The sequence below is a fragment of the Linepithema humile genome, chromosome 1 (assembly GCF_040581485.1).
Source record: "Linepithema humile isolate Giens D197 chromosome 1, Lhum_UNIL_v1.0, whole genome shotgun sequence".
NCBI classification, from domain to species: Eukaryota; Metazoa; Arthropoda; class Insecta; order Hymenoptera; family Formicidae; genus Linepithema; species Linepithema humile.
This window is the reverse complement of record NC_090128.1, coordinates 1,721,685-1,736,659: the sequence shown is the minus strand read 5'-3', so window position 1 is coordinate 1,736,659 and position 14,975 is coordinate 1,721,685. Positions and strand designations below refer to the sequence as shown.

The 14,975-nt window shown below is 41.9% G+C and overlaps 2 protein-coding genes and 1 long non-coding RNA gene across 8 annotated transcripts; 2 read left to right on the top strand and 1 right to left on the bottom strand.

The window, feature by feature from the left end:
• The first annotated feature begins 356 nt into the window (after positions 1–356).
• Positions 357–1,211, top strand: LOC136997464 (uncharacterized). Its single transcript, XR_010888208.1, has 3 exons — positions 357–366; positions 462–592; positions 1,070–1,211. It is a non-coding gene; the product is annotated as an uncharacterized lncRNA (long non-coding RNA).
• Positions 1,212–1,350: 139 nt separating this feature from the next.
• On the top strand, positions 1,351–2,608 carry LOC105674639 (thioredoxin, mitochondrial). The gene has a single exon (XM_012371119.2). It carries the CDS (start codon positions 1,502–1,504, stop codon positions 1,922–1,924), a length of 423 nt encoding a protein of 140 aa, XP_012226542.1. The 5' UTR covers positions 1,351–1,501; the 3' UTR covers positions 1,925–2,608.
• Positions 2,609–2,819: 211 nt separating this feature from the next.
• On the bottom strand, positions 2,820–14,942 carry pcx (pecanex). 6 transcript variants are annotated; one of them, XM_012370896.2, is made up of 16 exons: positions 14,510–14,942; positions 13,925–14,171; positions 13,230–13,508; positions 12,792–13,144; positions 12,537–12,713; positions 12,202–12,449; positions 11,860–12,119; positions 11,675–11,743; positions 8,157–11,467; positions 7,624–8,085; positions 7,169–7,313; positions 6,649–6,907; positions 6,210–6,563; positions 6,022–6,128; positions 5,729–5,943; positions 2,820–5,432 (listed from the first exon to the last, which is right to left on the bottom strand). In XM_012370896.2, exons 1-16 carry the CDS (start codon positions 14,660–14,662, stop codon positions 5,151–5,153), a joined length of 6,921 nt encoding a protein of 2,306 aa, XP_012226319.2. In that variant the 5' UTR covers positions 14,663–14,942; the 3' UTR covers positions 2,820–5,150. The 6 variants fall into 6 exon arrangements, with proteins under 6 accessions (XP_012226319.2, XP_012226321.2, XP_012226315.2 ...); XM_012370898.2 differs by having other exon boundaries at positions 12,537–12,680; positions 14,510–14,941; XM_012370892.2 differs by having other exon boundaries at positions 5,729–6,128.
• Between the last annotated feature and the right edge of the window lie 33 nt (positions 14,943–14,975).

Below are 14,975 nucleotides of genomic sequence, written 5' to 3'. Positions count from 1 at the left end.
CTCGGTTGCCATTTTCAAGCTGCTGCAATTTTAGGTTATACAAACAATATCGTGAAGTTGGTCGTTATTTTTTATGTTACCATAAACACTATAAAATCGGAAAAGAGCGAGAGAATATTTAAATTTTGAATTACTTTTTTACGTTCTACAAAAAACACTTTAAAATTTATTTGTGTGTGTATCCCTAATATATATAATATATGTTAGTATTATGCTCTTCCGCAGGGTGTAAAAATCTCAATCGCGAGCACCTGAAGTATTTCTGAACAAGTCACTTAGATCGCGCTGAGGTACTCTTAGTTGGTTTCTGAACGGCGTTTGGGTGCTCTCGGGTGTAGTTTCTGAACGCAACCAAAAATTTGAAGCGTATGTGCATAAAATAGTATAGCTTGTAGTACGCTACAGTATACCTTGCTGTTCTGACAGTTGTGTCATATAATTTTCCGTTTTTTTTCTCGGAGGTATGACCACCTTGATATTCGGTATCGGCGTAGGATTATTTATCATCTTGAGCCTTTGGGTGCTAGCCGCGCTGATATTCGTGATATCGCTGCGCGTTGAGAAGAAGATCGGTGCGATTGCTATTCTGCTTGTAAGCGTACTCACGATTATTTTGATTAGTGTGCCGCGCGCATCGGAGAAATCTGTTCTTAAGGAGAACACGGTAATTGTTGACTTTACTGAAAAATTCTACAGCATATTCAATCAATGTTCTATTTTAGTTCTATATTTTTTGTTCTATATTGTTTATTGACGACATCGGTTTTAATCTAATTTTTCAGTCAAAGTATCATTGATTAAAATCATTTTTTAAATATTTAGTGCATTTGTTTTTTGTTCCAACTAGAAAATAATTTATTTATTCAGTAAAAATTGCTGCAAGCGTTGCAGTTTATAAATAGTTCACATTTCCATTGAATTAATTATTAGTATCAGTTATATATAAAATTGAAATAATTATATAAATAGAAAAGTGGTACATACAACATTAACATTCTCATTTATATTTCTAAGTTATGTAACTGAGCTTTTTGTTGCAATGGTTAATTGATGAATCTTTGTTTTGTAGGTTTATGATCGACTCTTTATTTGGCGTATAATACTCTTGATATTGTTACTTATCTCATCCGCAGTTTCCTTTATTGGATATATTAAATTTGGATTAGTGGAAACTGTTAGACCAGTTAGAATATCCAGCTGGGTTTTTTAAGTGGTTCCTCTTTGGTACGTTTTTAATTTTTAATAATTTAATCAAAACATAAATTTAAAAGTTAAATATAACGATACAAAGTATTTTGTAAGAATAAATTTTGTATTATATATAAACTGCATTATCTTCTTTGTCCATAGGTATTTTTACTGTCTGACAAGAGAGCATGAAGAGCATTAATACACTCTAGACTTAATTTATAAGTGTAATGTTTATCCTTTTGCGTAATTATTGATTTTTTAATTCTACTGTATTCTACATTTAGAATTCTACATTTAGAAAAGAGGGAAAATGTTGTGCAGTATAAGGAATTGTATGCCATCTATAGTAAGACGTATTTCATTATTTCGCCAAAATAACAAACGTTATGAGATAAGCAATAACACCGAGTTTGTGAATAAGGTGATGAATGGCACAGTGCCAGTTATAGTCAATTTTCATGCAGATTGGTGCGATCCATGTAAAATATTAACACCTAAATTAATAGAACTTATAGAACCTATGGATAAGGTAGACTTAGCCATAATTGATGTGGAAGAAAATCCTGAACTAGTACACGTCTTTGAAGTGAAAGCTGTACCTGCGGTAATAGCGATTTCAAATGGCCTAGTCGTAGACAAGTTTATTGGCTTAGTCAACAACGAGATGATAGAGAATTTAATACAAAAGTTAACGCACGAAGGACCAATAAATACAGGAAATGAAGAGAACTAAGTCGTAATCATGAGTATTATAAGCTTATCCAATACGTATTTCACGCTTCCATTTTCTCTATCAATGTAATTTCATACTTGTAGAGAAAATGTAATACTTCAAGCTATTTCGTCCGAGATTCAAGGCCTTTATCTAATCGTAATCAGATAAGCATTATGTAGAGCTAAAAATTTTAGATATATATTAATGTTGTAAAATATATATATATATATATAGTTATAACTGAATATAATATATGAAACTAATATATGTGTATTAATACTTACAAATCTAAAATGTCAAGGTTGTATTGAAATATTTCTATTTAGAAATTCTATAATGCAGAGTTTGTTCCGCAGCCTATATCGTCAATCGACCAAAAGAAAATATCGGTTTCTTCCTAAGAGATATAAAAAGATATATAAAAAAAATTAAAGAGAATTTTACTATAAAAATTCTAGAGATAGAAAAACTATTGTGGACACTATTGTAGAATTTGTGAAATGTACGAAGCACTTGTGATATACATCTTTTTAGATGCGACTTTTTTCAATATTCTCGAGATGATTATTTATATCTTTACTTAGAAGTTTACACAAATTTAATAAAAGTCACTTTATGATCCTATAATGTGTTGTGTGTGCAATGATAATAAATTTTTAAAATAATTTGAATTGTATTATTATACGATGATATATATACATATATTTTTTCTAATAATTTAATTTTATTAAAAAATAAGAGGGTAAAATATTTGGTGTCTAATTTATATGATAATCTCTGTTGAATTACATAGTTTATATCATAATTTGTCATAATTTTAGCCAATTGATCGAGATAATTATCTTAGTGGCTACTCAATGTAAATCGCGTGTGTATCTTTCTGGCAGTGCAGCCGAGATAAAGTATTATCTAATCAGATTTCTCAGTTTCTCATTTATTGTTGATCGTAAAACAATTGTGTACAATCAATGTATGAAAGTACTGTCCGTTAAAGATATAGTAGGCCAGAGATATAATAAAGATTATTACTTGACGTAACTCTCTGGTGAAAGAGCACCTCGCGTCTTTCGGCAGCAAGCAATACATAAATGTGTTTACCAACAATTAAAAGACTAGCTATAATCTTTTTTTTGTCATCAGTCAGGTGTTTTTTAAGACACCACGATAAGGCAATGCTGTGATTCTGTGGTCACTTGCAAAAAACTATTTTTTTCTTCCTTTTCTATTTGCCAAATATATATAAGTATATATATATTTTTTTTTCTACATGGCAATAAACGAACGAGCTATACTTCGAGTTTACAGAATTTTTGCAAGTAACCCTGTATTCCTTATTATTTAAATAACCAGTATGTACGTCTCGAACTCGTTTATAATATTTATGGTGAAACAAATAAAGCGGAAATTAGTTTACAAAGATTATTTATATATATATATTGTTGCACTCGCGACATATATATATATATATATACACGACGATATATATATATATAAATATATATATATATATATATATATATATATATACGACGATATATAAATATATATATATATATATATAAACAAAAAAAGAAAAAGAGAAATAAGGAAACGATTTATAACTTTCTTTCGAGAATAAATATAGACATTTCATTGCCCGATAGTGCGTTACATCAGTACATTTACATGTGACATCCGCGATCGTACGTATGTGACAAGATATATATCCATCATATGTAAATGCACTCAGTTAACAGCCTTAACAGCTTGCGTACAATTAAGTAATGCTAAGTAAGTTCAAATGAACCTTTGCACACAGGCGCGAGCGTGGAAACGAACGAGATAACACCGCTATTCATTGCACGCGGATATGTCCTGCCGAGGCGATTTCGCGCCTCGCGAATTTATGCGCTCAAGTATTAGGACGCTCCGAGGTCTGCGATAATAAATGTGTTGCGCAATATATATATATATTTACAACTTATCTACACTTTATCTAAGTTTAAAAAGAGAATCGTAACAAAATGTAGAAAAACACGAATGATATTTTATATACAAATAATCTGATCGATGCCACTTGTACCCGTTGCTTACGATCTGTACAACGACAAATGTATTTAAGATATCTCGTCTCGTTTATATAATACATTATTACATTATTCGTAAATGGTACACTACTCTGCGATTCGTTCCTTTTTTTTTTTTCTTTTTAATCAACCGCCAAAAATATATACCGCATTTATACATTATAGATTAGTGGAAGAGGATCGCGCTCGAACGCTACCTTCTCTCTTAACCAATGGTAAATAATCTAGATACATTGGGCAACAAGTAACATCTGCTCCGTTCGCGGCGTGAACGAACTAATATATCATATTATAATATACAGTATATAGTACAACATGATACAATTCAATTGCATCAAATAACTTTGCGATTGGCGTTTTGCAACTCGCGAGAAGTAACAATATATGTGATAATTACAAGGTGACAAAATATTTCGTATCTCTCGCTCTCTCCTCTTTTCTCTATACAGATTTTACAACCTCGATTCTTTCAACATGTTGGCCTAGAAACGTTCGAAGAACGAAACTAACGATTCGACGATGATCACAAGAATAGAAAAGAACGGCACGTTCAATTTGGCGAGAAATATCTCGGAATCGTGTCGTAACAATTTTTAAGTACGAGCAAAAATGAGAAACAATCGAAAAAGCAAACCGAAAGTGAACACTTACGCCACGTAGCGTACAAAAATATCTCAAAAACCTGTACGTTTTTTCAGAATTTTATTCTGTTCGTTATATCTGACCTCTCAATTGAACGGAGAGAAAGAATTAAAGTATATTATACACGGTTGTTGCTCTTCTCTTATAAAAACTGCATGCTAAGACAGAAAATTTTACAATTTTACAAGAACGTGAGAAATATTATATCTTCGATACTCTGGAAAGACGCCAAATATTGCGATTGTAATCACAATGAAAGCTTATTAATCGAGATAAGCTAGAAATCATGTGACTCAGCAGTGATTCAGCATGTTGATTTTGTTGTCCTTCAATTTGTCCATCTTAATGGCGAGTATTGACTTCGTGAAGATAGGAAACTAGTGTTCAACATTGTCAATATAATACATTTGTTCACAGATCAATCTTGTTCTGTCTCTTTACGACGCGTACCGCGCTGCCGCGAGTTTGCAGGTCGGAGAACAATACGTACAAAAGCCATGACAATACGTTATCGCGCTAGTTTCCTATATACTTTGTTAAACTTCCGCTCCTAAATCCCGCACGCCTTGCTCAGCTATCGGCACATACTTGTCCTCGATCTTCACGAGCAGGATAACTTTGTCGACGTGCGATCGTCGATTGGGATCGCGATGATTCGGCGACCAACGGTGGACCACGCAACCTTCCATACCTCTCTCAGGTACCCAATGCTGCCAGCCGGAACGGCCGCCTTGCTGTCGCATCCTTTCGTCCGGCCAAATCACGTCTATACGTCGACCCAAATTGATCGCGTCGTACACTTGATTGGGATCCATAATCTGTTTGAGAAAACCTCGTGATTTACAAGTTATACAAATTTCTAATAAAAAAGTACCTCTATTCTTTCGTATATTAATATCAAAATTCAAAATTAAACAATTTATATTTGATGCAACAAATGATGAAACTACAACACTTGCGTTTCGATGAAGAAATATTGAGGTAAAATTTAATACGTGTCAAAAATTCAGAGCTTCCGTTTTAATAATTCGACCAATTGAATTTAAATAAAGTGAGAACTCGCAGAAATACCGATGCAAAATCAATTCGTTATGTATATTGTCGCAACACTTACGCGAACCCTTTGGTAAACCTCCTCTTTTTCCACTTTGCTGGAGAAACTCGTTTCGCTCTTCGCTTCCGTCTTAATATCGCTATTACTGAGCAGTCCGGCCAAACTGGCGAGTGTCGCGCTAGTCGGTTTCCCGACAGAGGCGAGTGAGCCTCTGTTTCCACGACGGGCATACGGGCTCTCTCGGCCGGAAGTATTGTGGCCGGATTGAGCGTAGCCTACGTTCGTAGAAACAAATACGTTAACGTCGACGAAAGTATCATAGCCTGTCATCGCATCAACGTTAACAATCGTACCAGAGTTGTAAGTGGTCATTGCATATACTCCGTCATTTCCAAAGCCTCCGTCGTCTTGGGAGCCAGTGCCGCCCGAGGAACAGCCTTGACCACATCTCCTTCTTATTCTGAAAGCGCATCAAACTGTTATTTTGAGAATTTCGAAAAATAAATTAAAATTGACAGTGATTTTCGTTTGGAGCGCGCACCTTCTCCACAATTTTAACACGTTGCTCTTTATGGTGCTGTAAGTCAATGGTCCTCCGATTATTGAACACAATTGTTCGTTGGTCTCAGCGTAGCTGGTCGTTAATGGGGAGACGTAAATTGGATATCCGATCGGCTGGTCGCAGGAGCTGTTGATTATATTCCTCAGGGCCTGCTTGGCGTTCTGTATCGAGCCGCGTTCCGGATTTCTATTTCTCAGGTACACCAGCTCCTGCTGCTGGCCGGCCCAGAGCCCGCGGACGCACTCGCGATTCATTTTGATAACTCGGAAGCTTAAGTAACGTTTGTTAAGCATTATAATTTTGTATTCGTCTATACCCTCGTCGAGCACGTGCCTGAAAGTTTTTAAATTTACGTTAGCGTTAATGACGACATGGCGTAGATTTTCCGGATCGTTATATGATGACTAGCGATGCTAACCTAAATGCTAAAAGACTGGGCGCGCCGCTCAAGACGGCGTTTCTCCAAAGCGGATCCGCCTCGTGACTGATGACAAGATTCTGATCATGATTGCCGATAGCCTCGAAGAGCGCCGGCGACTCGGCGTATTGCTCCGGGCTCATGAAGTGATCTTGATGCAGTTTTAAGGCCATTCTTATCCCTTTTGCGACCACGCTGCGCAACAAGTCGACATCGTGCAGCACCCATTCGTCGCGAGCTGATGTTATCCGGAAGTCTCCTGTCATTAAGCCCAAGTATTCGTTTGTAAATGTGGACTGTAGTGTTGTTTTTGGAATTAGAATAAGCTCACTCCATAATTTACAAATGTAGCCATTGGCATTTTAACAATGATTGCAAATTCAGAGATTACAACGTTATTTTTTTAGCGATGTGTGTATGTATTCATCTGTAGGATAAGTTTTTAGCGTCGCTAGTTCCAGTTCTAATAGACTTTCTAGCGGAATATCATTCTTATAATAAGTTGACATATATATTATACCTTTAAACAATGCGTGCAGTCCGTAGAGAAAAAATTCGACACTCGATAATGTGTTATGAGACGCAGCGCCTAACACACGTCTTCCCAGGAGGCTCAATGAAAAGCACAGAGACACAAGACACGAATCACGCGTTCTATCCAGCGACTAGAAAGCACAATATGTTATGAAACAACCGGACGAGTTGCGAATTCTACGGATAAATCGTCACCTTAGTACTACAATCGTCACCTTAGTACTTCAATTTATTTGCTCTAAACAATTCGGAGTTCTTTCTTCTATGGCTAATGATGTGATTGCATCACGTCGTTTTGGATCAATCAGTCTCTCCACATGCAACGAGAGATGTAATTATACATCTTACGATTAATGTATGTAGATGACATCATGAATTTGTAAACTAAAAATTATAGTATTAAGGTGACGAAATAATGCGAATATATTACCAATGTATCACCTTATCTTGTTTACCAGCGCAATATTGTATCCAGTCGAGATAAACATTGCAGAAACTGCTCCGCGTGATGCCGCTCGCGCGGAAGTCGAAGTCCAAGTCGATGTTGACGTTGAAGACGGGATCGAGATCGACGAAGTTCTTGTCGAGCGTCGGCTTCAGCGCGTCGACGATATCCGGATTCTCCAACCACTGTTTCAGCCTGGGCGACTTCACGGCGTAGAAAACGATACTCTTGACGTAGTAAGTGATTAGTACTTTGCGAAATTCGAACACCTGCAGCATGGAAACTGCCGAGTTGTCGGAGATCGAGTAACCTTCCAGAACGTATTTCGCACTCGCCACCTCCCACGCGAGCCAACGTTGGCTGAAGGCCGCGTTCACGCTAAGTACATTCGAGAAATGACCCATTTCGCAGCAACAGCAGTCGTTGTCTTCTTCGATACCCTCCGAGATCGCCTCCACCTGAGAGCGAAGTGAAAATAACGTCGTTAGCGTTCGAAGTTGGGCGCAAGAAACCGTGACGTTCTACGTACCTCTCTTTGCTGGCAATACGTCCCCCGAAATTCGAGACCTCTCAGTTGAAATGTCACCAATCCGTTGCCCAACTGAACAACGTGCACCAAACAGTTGAGATAATCCGACGCGAGCAGAAAACAGTCGCCCTGCTCCACGTTTCCCCATCGGCCGAGCGCGAGATCGCCGCACAGACTGTGCTGGAGGGAGCGCGTGAGCTGCTCGTAAAATATCGAATTGAGATTGTTGTCGTCGGCGCCGAGATTGCGCTCCAGATGCGAGGACATACGCGTGTTGGAGTGATCCACTCTCCTGGTTTTGTAATCCCTTTCCCAGAATTTCACCGGTCGCACGTAGGACGAGATGAAAATCGCGCTGCCCAGCAACGGATTGAGGGGTGTGCTGAGCATGGCCGAGATGCCAGCCTGGAGGAAGAGCATCGCCGAGTGCGGCACGGAGAAGGGCTGGGCGAAGGCGTGGAACGCGCTGCCCCACGTGATCTGCCAAGGAGCGATGTACGTGACGACGAAGCGTATCTTGAGCAGCAGCTCGTAGATCTTCGCAAATGCGATTCCGGTGACGAAGTAGTCCATAAGAAAGGTCTCGCTCAGGTGACTGTAGTCCAGTCGGAAAAAGAGCACCGCGAAGACGAGAACGAGGTAGCGGGTGGACGGGTCCGAGTACGCCGACCTGAGAGACTTGAGGCCGCACATGACGACGATGAGCGCGCCCACGCTCTTGCCGAACTTGTCGGCGATCTTCGGCGAGTACTCGGTGAGCGCGCCGAGGAAGACGATCGGGTAGAGCACGTTCCGTTCGAGGAAGCATAGGCACACGTAAGCCTTCTCGAACCACATAATCCTCACCGGCTCGCGCACCTCGAACTGCGCGTGTTCGTAGCTGCGCAACACCGGCCTCGACAGGCACAGCCATGGCCACTGCTTGCGCAATTGCGGCACGACGTAGTGGAGAAGAAAGCCCAGAAAGCCAACGATGCTCCACAGCACCGGATTGAGCTCCGGCTGCAGCGCGGTGAACACCGTCGTACGGTGAATCCCGAAGGACAGAGTGCCGATCACCGCGCACACAATCACGTCGTTCTTCAATCTGGAGTTTACGGTCGAACGGAGCTTCTCCGGCAGCGGATCCACCAGCTCGGTGTCCGACATTTGCTCGCCCAGCGTGATCTTCACATCCTTCTTCTTGTTGGCCGCCTTGCTCTTCACCTCCTTGTAGCTCGCGACCATGTTGACGCACTGCGACGAGGACGTGTTCTCGATGATCTTCGCCTCCTTCTCCTCCACGTATCTGTCGCCGATCTCCGGTGGCCACAGATGCGTCTTGAGGATGTCCCATATTACGGTGGGATCGGAAGACGAGCGGCTGAGATGATAGGATATCGCGACGAGCAGACCGAGGAATATGGAGAACAGGATGTGCTGCGAGGACTTGGGCTCGAGGAGGGCGCCGTAGGCGAATCCGTAGAGAAAGAGCACGGCGACGACGCTGCGGCAAAGACAGTACGCCGACGACAGCAGACTGGTGGTCGCGTTGCCACCGAACAGATGTATGTCCAGATGCTCGCAGACGTACATGAGAAACGTGTTGATCTGCGGAAACAGTCCCAAAGAGAACACGATCGGGAAGCACAGCAGGAATATCAGCAGTACGTTTCGCACTTGCATTATAAGATCGTAATCGGCGACGCGCAGTCCGTAAACGCGAAAGTCAGACGACCTAAAGTTCCTCAGCGTCTCGTTGAAAATGAGAATGAGACTCGAGCATATGATGTAGTACGCGGGCCTCGAGAACACTATGATGCGATTGAAGCCGTGCGTGGGCGATGCAGCATCGGGCTGGACCGACTTGAGCAGCGAGTACTGACAGCCGGCCGTCACGAAGCAGAATATGAACGCGAAGATGTCCCGATAGAAGCCCTGCTGCAGCAGTAGAAGGCCCAGCCCGGCGACCGCGCCCGCCAGCAGCGTGGAAACGATCGTCTCGAATATAGTTAAGTTGCGATCGAGCAGAGCCAGCAGAGCGAGACGATCGAAGCGCACTTTGATGTGCGGCAGCTTGCCGATCTTCCACTTATAGTAGTGTCTCGATCGAGTCTGCTTGAGCTTGGGCTTTGGCTGGAAGCTGATTTCGTCCAGGATGAAGCGGTTCCACGACAGACTGGTGTTTATGTCGGGCTCCTGATGCGCGGGCAACGTCAGCACGGGCATGCGATTGTTGTTGTCCGGCTGATACTGATTCAAGTTAAGATTGCCCAAGAGATTTTGCAGCCGACGATTCCTGTCGGTCATCGAGTCCGAGCGCGCGATCACGTGAAACTGCTCGCGCTCCGAATTCTCGCCCAGCGTGCACTGATTCGAGCTGCCGGTATTCGAGGAGATCAGGTTCGACGGCGGCGAGCTCTGCGTCTTCGTCTGATTGCTCGCTGGACTCGACAGCACCGGCGGCGTGTCGATTATCACCGTCAAGCCGGCGGAGTTAAGCGACAGACTGCTGTAACTGTTGCTCAGCGAGCCGGCAGGCTCGCAATTCATTTCGTAGTGCAAATTCTGATTGAGCTGTTGGCGCAGCAGTGTGTTGAGCAGCTTATCGTGCGTGTTGCCAGGTATCTGCGTCATCGCCGCCGCCGCCGCGGCCACATCGGAGCCCTTCTCGTCGAACGTGTAAGCCAGCCAGCGTCCGTTGTCGTCGCAAAAGTAGTGCACCGCTCCTTCCGAGGTGTCGTTCTGATTCGTGGCCAAATGACACTCGCCGCTCGAAATTAAACCGAAGAGCGCGGTTAACGGTACAACGTTGTCGTCGCGATTACTGGCAATGCTGCGCGGCCCGCTACGCTGCGCTCTGCTGGGTCGTTTCAGCCGTCCGTATCTCGTTCGGGAATTCCGGTTTTCGGAGCTGCGACTCAATCGCAGATCGGACGACGCGATATTCGACTGACCGGGTAAATCCCGGCCGGAATTGTTCAGCAACGCGGCCAGCAACGGAGGTGCCGGATTCGGCAGCAATGTGCTCAGCTCGTTGTTCGAACCGCTCGTCTGCTCCAGCTTGCCGCCACGCCTTCTGGCCTTTTCCCGTCGCACTTCGAGGTAACGCTTGAGATTCTCCCGCGGCTGCTCAACGCTCGACGTGATATTGTCGTCCGCGGCGTCCGATATGGCGGGTTTTGGACGGCTGTGCTTGGGAATCGCCCCCTGGTGACGCTTGGCGGCGTTGTCCACCTCCAGCTGTGGCAGCAATTTCCGCTTCGCCTCGTTTTCGATGCTAAGGGTCGTTGTACTGGACGATCCCGAGTCGGGCTCTTTAGTGTGAAGATCTACGCAAAATCAACATACGTATCGTATTTATCGCTTTTGTCCATTCGCACTGGAAGGTTTTATCGTTAATCGATTCTATCGTGAGCAAAGGATTGTGTGCAAAGCCAAGTAAAGCGCAAAATGTGCCCATCAGCCTTATCGAGTGTCGCATTGAATAATGGATCTCTCCAATCGCGCGATTATACTGTACAGTGCGTCCAACTTACAATCTGTACTAGCCGTCTGTAGGCTTTCTGACGTATCCGTATCATCAGAGCGAGTGAAAGTCCAAAATACTGGCAGCACGAATTAGAAAAACGTAAGAGTATAAGCTTGCATACAGCGAGAAGTAATTTGACCACATCTTCGTTTTTTACCAAAAAAAAAGCAGATTTTCATACGTCAAACTTACTCTTACTCGTCCACGGCTCCACCGAACATTCTCCGCTTTCGAATAACCAATCGATCCCGACGATGCTTCCCGTGTTGAGCGGATCTTCCGTGTTCTTGGATTTATCCTGCCGCTTCTTTTTACTTTTCTCACCATCTGAAAACTCGTGGCTGCTCTGGCTGGCGTTGCTGTATCTTCTTTTCACGACGGGCTTCGCTTCCTCGAGCAAAGCATCCCGAGAATTCGCCGAGTTGTTATCTATTCCGTTGTCGTCGTTAAATCTAGGAAATAATAATGACGTTAATGAGAAAAATCGTGGTGATATAATCGAAAGTCGTGAAAAATATACTTATCCGAAAGTACCTGGAGAATCTGTCTTCAAATCTGCCAGCGCTGTGACTTCTATCTCGATTGGATGTCGCATTCGCGTCGCTTATGTTTTTCCGCGTGAGTAACGGGCTGTAAGAATCCCGCAGGCTAAATCCTCCCGAACTTTCATTGGCGAATTGTTCGTCGCTCTGTTCCGCTATCGGATGTACTATTTCGGATCCGTAACTAAGATACGGCAAGAGCTGTAGTTGATTTCTCTTCAATGTGTTTTGCGGTAAGACCTTCAATGTTGATTTTTATTCGCATTATAAATCTTTGAGGTAAAAAAAAGAAACAAAAATACTTAAAAAAATGTTTTCTGCCCATACCTTTTTAGTATTAATTGTCTCGAGACTTTGAGGATGAAGAGGCAGGTTATTGTCGTCGGTGCTACTTATATTTTTACTCGTAGCACCAATTGTCTCGAGACTTTGCGGATGTACTAGTTGTTGATGCGGTTTCTTGGCAATAACCTTAAGATTAGGAATACAATACTTTTTATCTCGCTAGGAAAAACAAGGCGCTTAAGATTTCAAATTACATTCAGTTATTCGTTCGCGATTTGTGACTATTCGAAAATTTACCTCCAACGATTGCGGATGAGACGAGATCTTATTGTTATCCACATCTCCCTTCTTTGATATGATTTCCAAGCTCTGGGGATGATCGTTCATCAGGTGTGTTTCCATCGGTATGGAATTGGAGTTGAGCCTGCGGACGCTTTGATTGGACTTCCAGTACGAATAATCATCGTTGGGATTTTCCAATTCCAGGGAACTGGTCTGTTTTATCTGGCTCTCGGATCCCGTTTTACCGAGACTGCCTTGTTTAGAATGTCGATTTCTAGAATCTTCGGACGCGTGCCGGCACAATTTACGCGGCCTCGATCGATCTTCTTCCGCTATCACAACGCATTTCTGCCGCTTTGATCTCCATTCTGTAAACATGAATCGTTTATATCAATTATTTCATTTCATACACGCGCCCCATTAAATATTAGATATACTTAAATATTTGATTACCATTTATGATATTTTTAACACGTGGCTCATGATACTGCGCGGAAACTAATTCGGCCTCGTGCACGTTTATGCTGGTTACCATTGGTTTACTAAGTTGCTGCGCCTCTTCCGAACTTTCAGAACTATTCTTCCTGTGTATCTCTACCTTTAAATCTATGGTCGAACTAGGTTTATCCCGATTGTATTCGGACGTTATACTATCTGCATCAGCGTTCTGTATGTTTGGTTCTATAAATGAGTTGCGCGATGAACATTCTACCGGTGGTGTGTCTGTTTTACCTAAAAACAAATTACAGAAAATAATGAAATATAAGATTCTGTCTCCTTTTAATAAAGATAAATTTCGTTTAAATCAGAAGTCAGTGAAAGAAAGATATAAATCAGGAAATGCATATAAAATATCAGTATGAAATTATATATTACAATAGTTTATATTAAATATAATAATTTTATATTTTTATAATAGAATATCATTCTATCATTAAATTTAATAATTAAACCATCAAGTGGAAAATATAAAGAAATCAGTTTTTTATTTAAATCTTTCCAAATGGAATTTATCTTAATCATTATAAAACCAATTATGAGCATTAACTTTATTCTTTCTCTCAAAAAATTAATATTTATAAACATGCTACTTTTTCACAGATATCTCATATCGCTAAATTAATTCATCAATTAATCCTGTAACATACCATTCAAAACTTGCAGCTCTATGCCATGGCCCGTCTGATCCTGCGAATGTTCTCTGCACTTATTATGGCCAGCCCGTTTCTTCTCACTCTCGGATTTTTGCTGACTGATTGTTTGATTTGGTTCCTCCAAACACTCTGTTGTGTCATATACACAGTGCAGAGCATGATTCACACACTTTATCGTTCCAAAAACGGCAATAAACAATGAGCAATACGCCAACCAAACGTATAATGTAGGTGGAAAGTACTGAAAGATAAAACTGTATTTAACAAAGTGGTCGGTATCCTCTTTGGCAAGTACTATAAAAACAATATTTCTCTTCCTAGAGAGCAAAAAAAGTCGCATAAACACTCGAAGAAAATTGACAGAACTGTCTGTCAAAAATCAGCTGTTTCTTTCAAAAGTAGCCTAAATCAAGAAATGCAGAATAATTTTCAAATCGAATACGGCTGGAGTTTGATTTGCATTTTTATTTTAACAAGATTTGCAGGAAAATTGATTTATGCAACTTTCAAAATAAACGGTCGCGCGCGAACGTGGGTAGAGAAGGGCAGATGTGTCGTGGCTTTTTTCTTTTTCTTTACCAGATAGATCGTGAACGGCAGACAGAGCAAGAACAGCCAGATATAGAGGTGGAATGTGTTGGAGAAAACGTCGAGATGCGGATCGTAAAACCAACCACCCGTTAGGCTCGCCCAGACGCCTTGTCTCAGGATCTCCAGCGTTTGCGAACCCATGCTCCCAGTGGACGAGGAAACCGAGCTGCCTCACCATTTTCCCATAACGCCTTAGCGTCTGACGTTCCTGTTCGCGGTTGCACGCGCTGTCGTCAACTCCTCAACACGATCGTACGCGCGGCGAAAAACGGCGAGACGACGTTGCATCTTATTTTGTGTTCCCGTTAATCGATGGATTTGGCGCACACACGACTCGGTCAGACCACACACCACCAACGGTGACACCTCTGCCCGTAAGAACCTGCGGAAGAGGAGGAGAGATGTCGCGGCAGCGTTTCACTGATAGCGAGAAGTCTCACTATCAGTGAAACGC

Coding starts and splice junctions, on each gene's coding strand:
- pcx (XM_012370892.2), bottom strand. CDS start 14,662: ATGGGTTCGCAAACGCTGGAGATCCTGAGACAAGGCGTCTGGGCGAGC. Junction 11,744..11,859: donor GGAGCCGTGGACGAGTAAGA/GTAAGTTTGACG, acceptor TCGTGCTGCCAG/TATTTTGGACTTTCACTCGC. Junction 5,433..5,728: donor AGGTTTACCAAAGGGTTCGC/GTAAGTGTTGCG, acceptor TTTCTCAAACAG/ATTATGGATCCCAATCAAGT.
- LOC105674639 (XM_012371119.2), top strand. CDS start 1,502: ATGTTGTGCAGTATAAGGAATTGTATGCCATCTATAGTAAGACGTATT.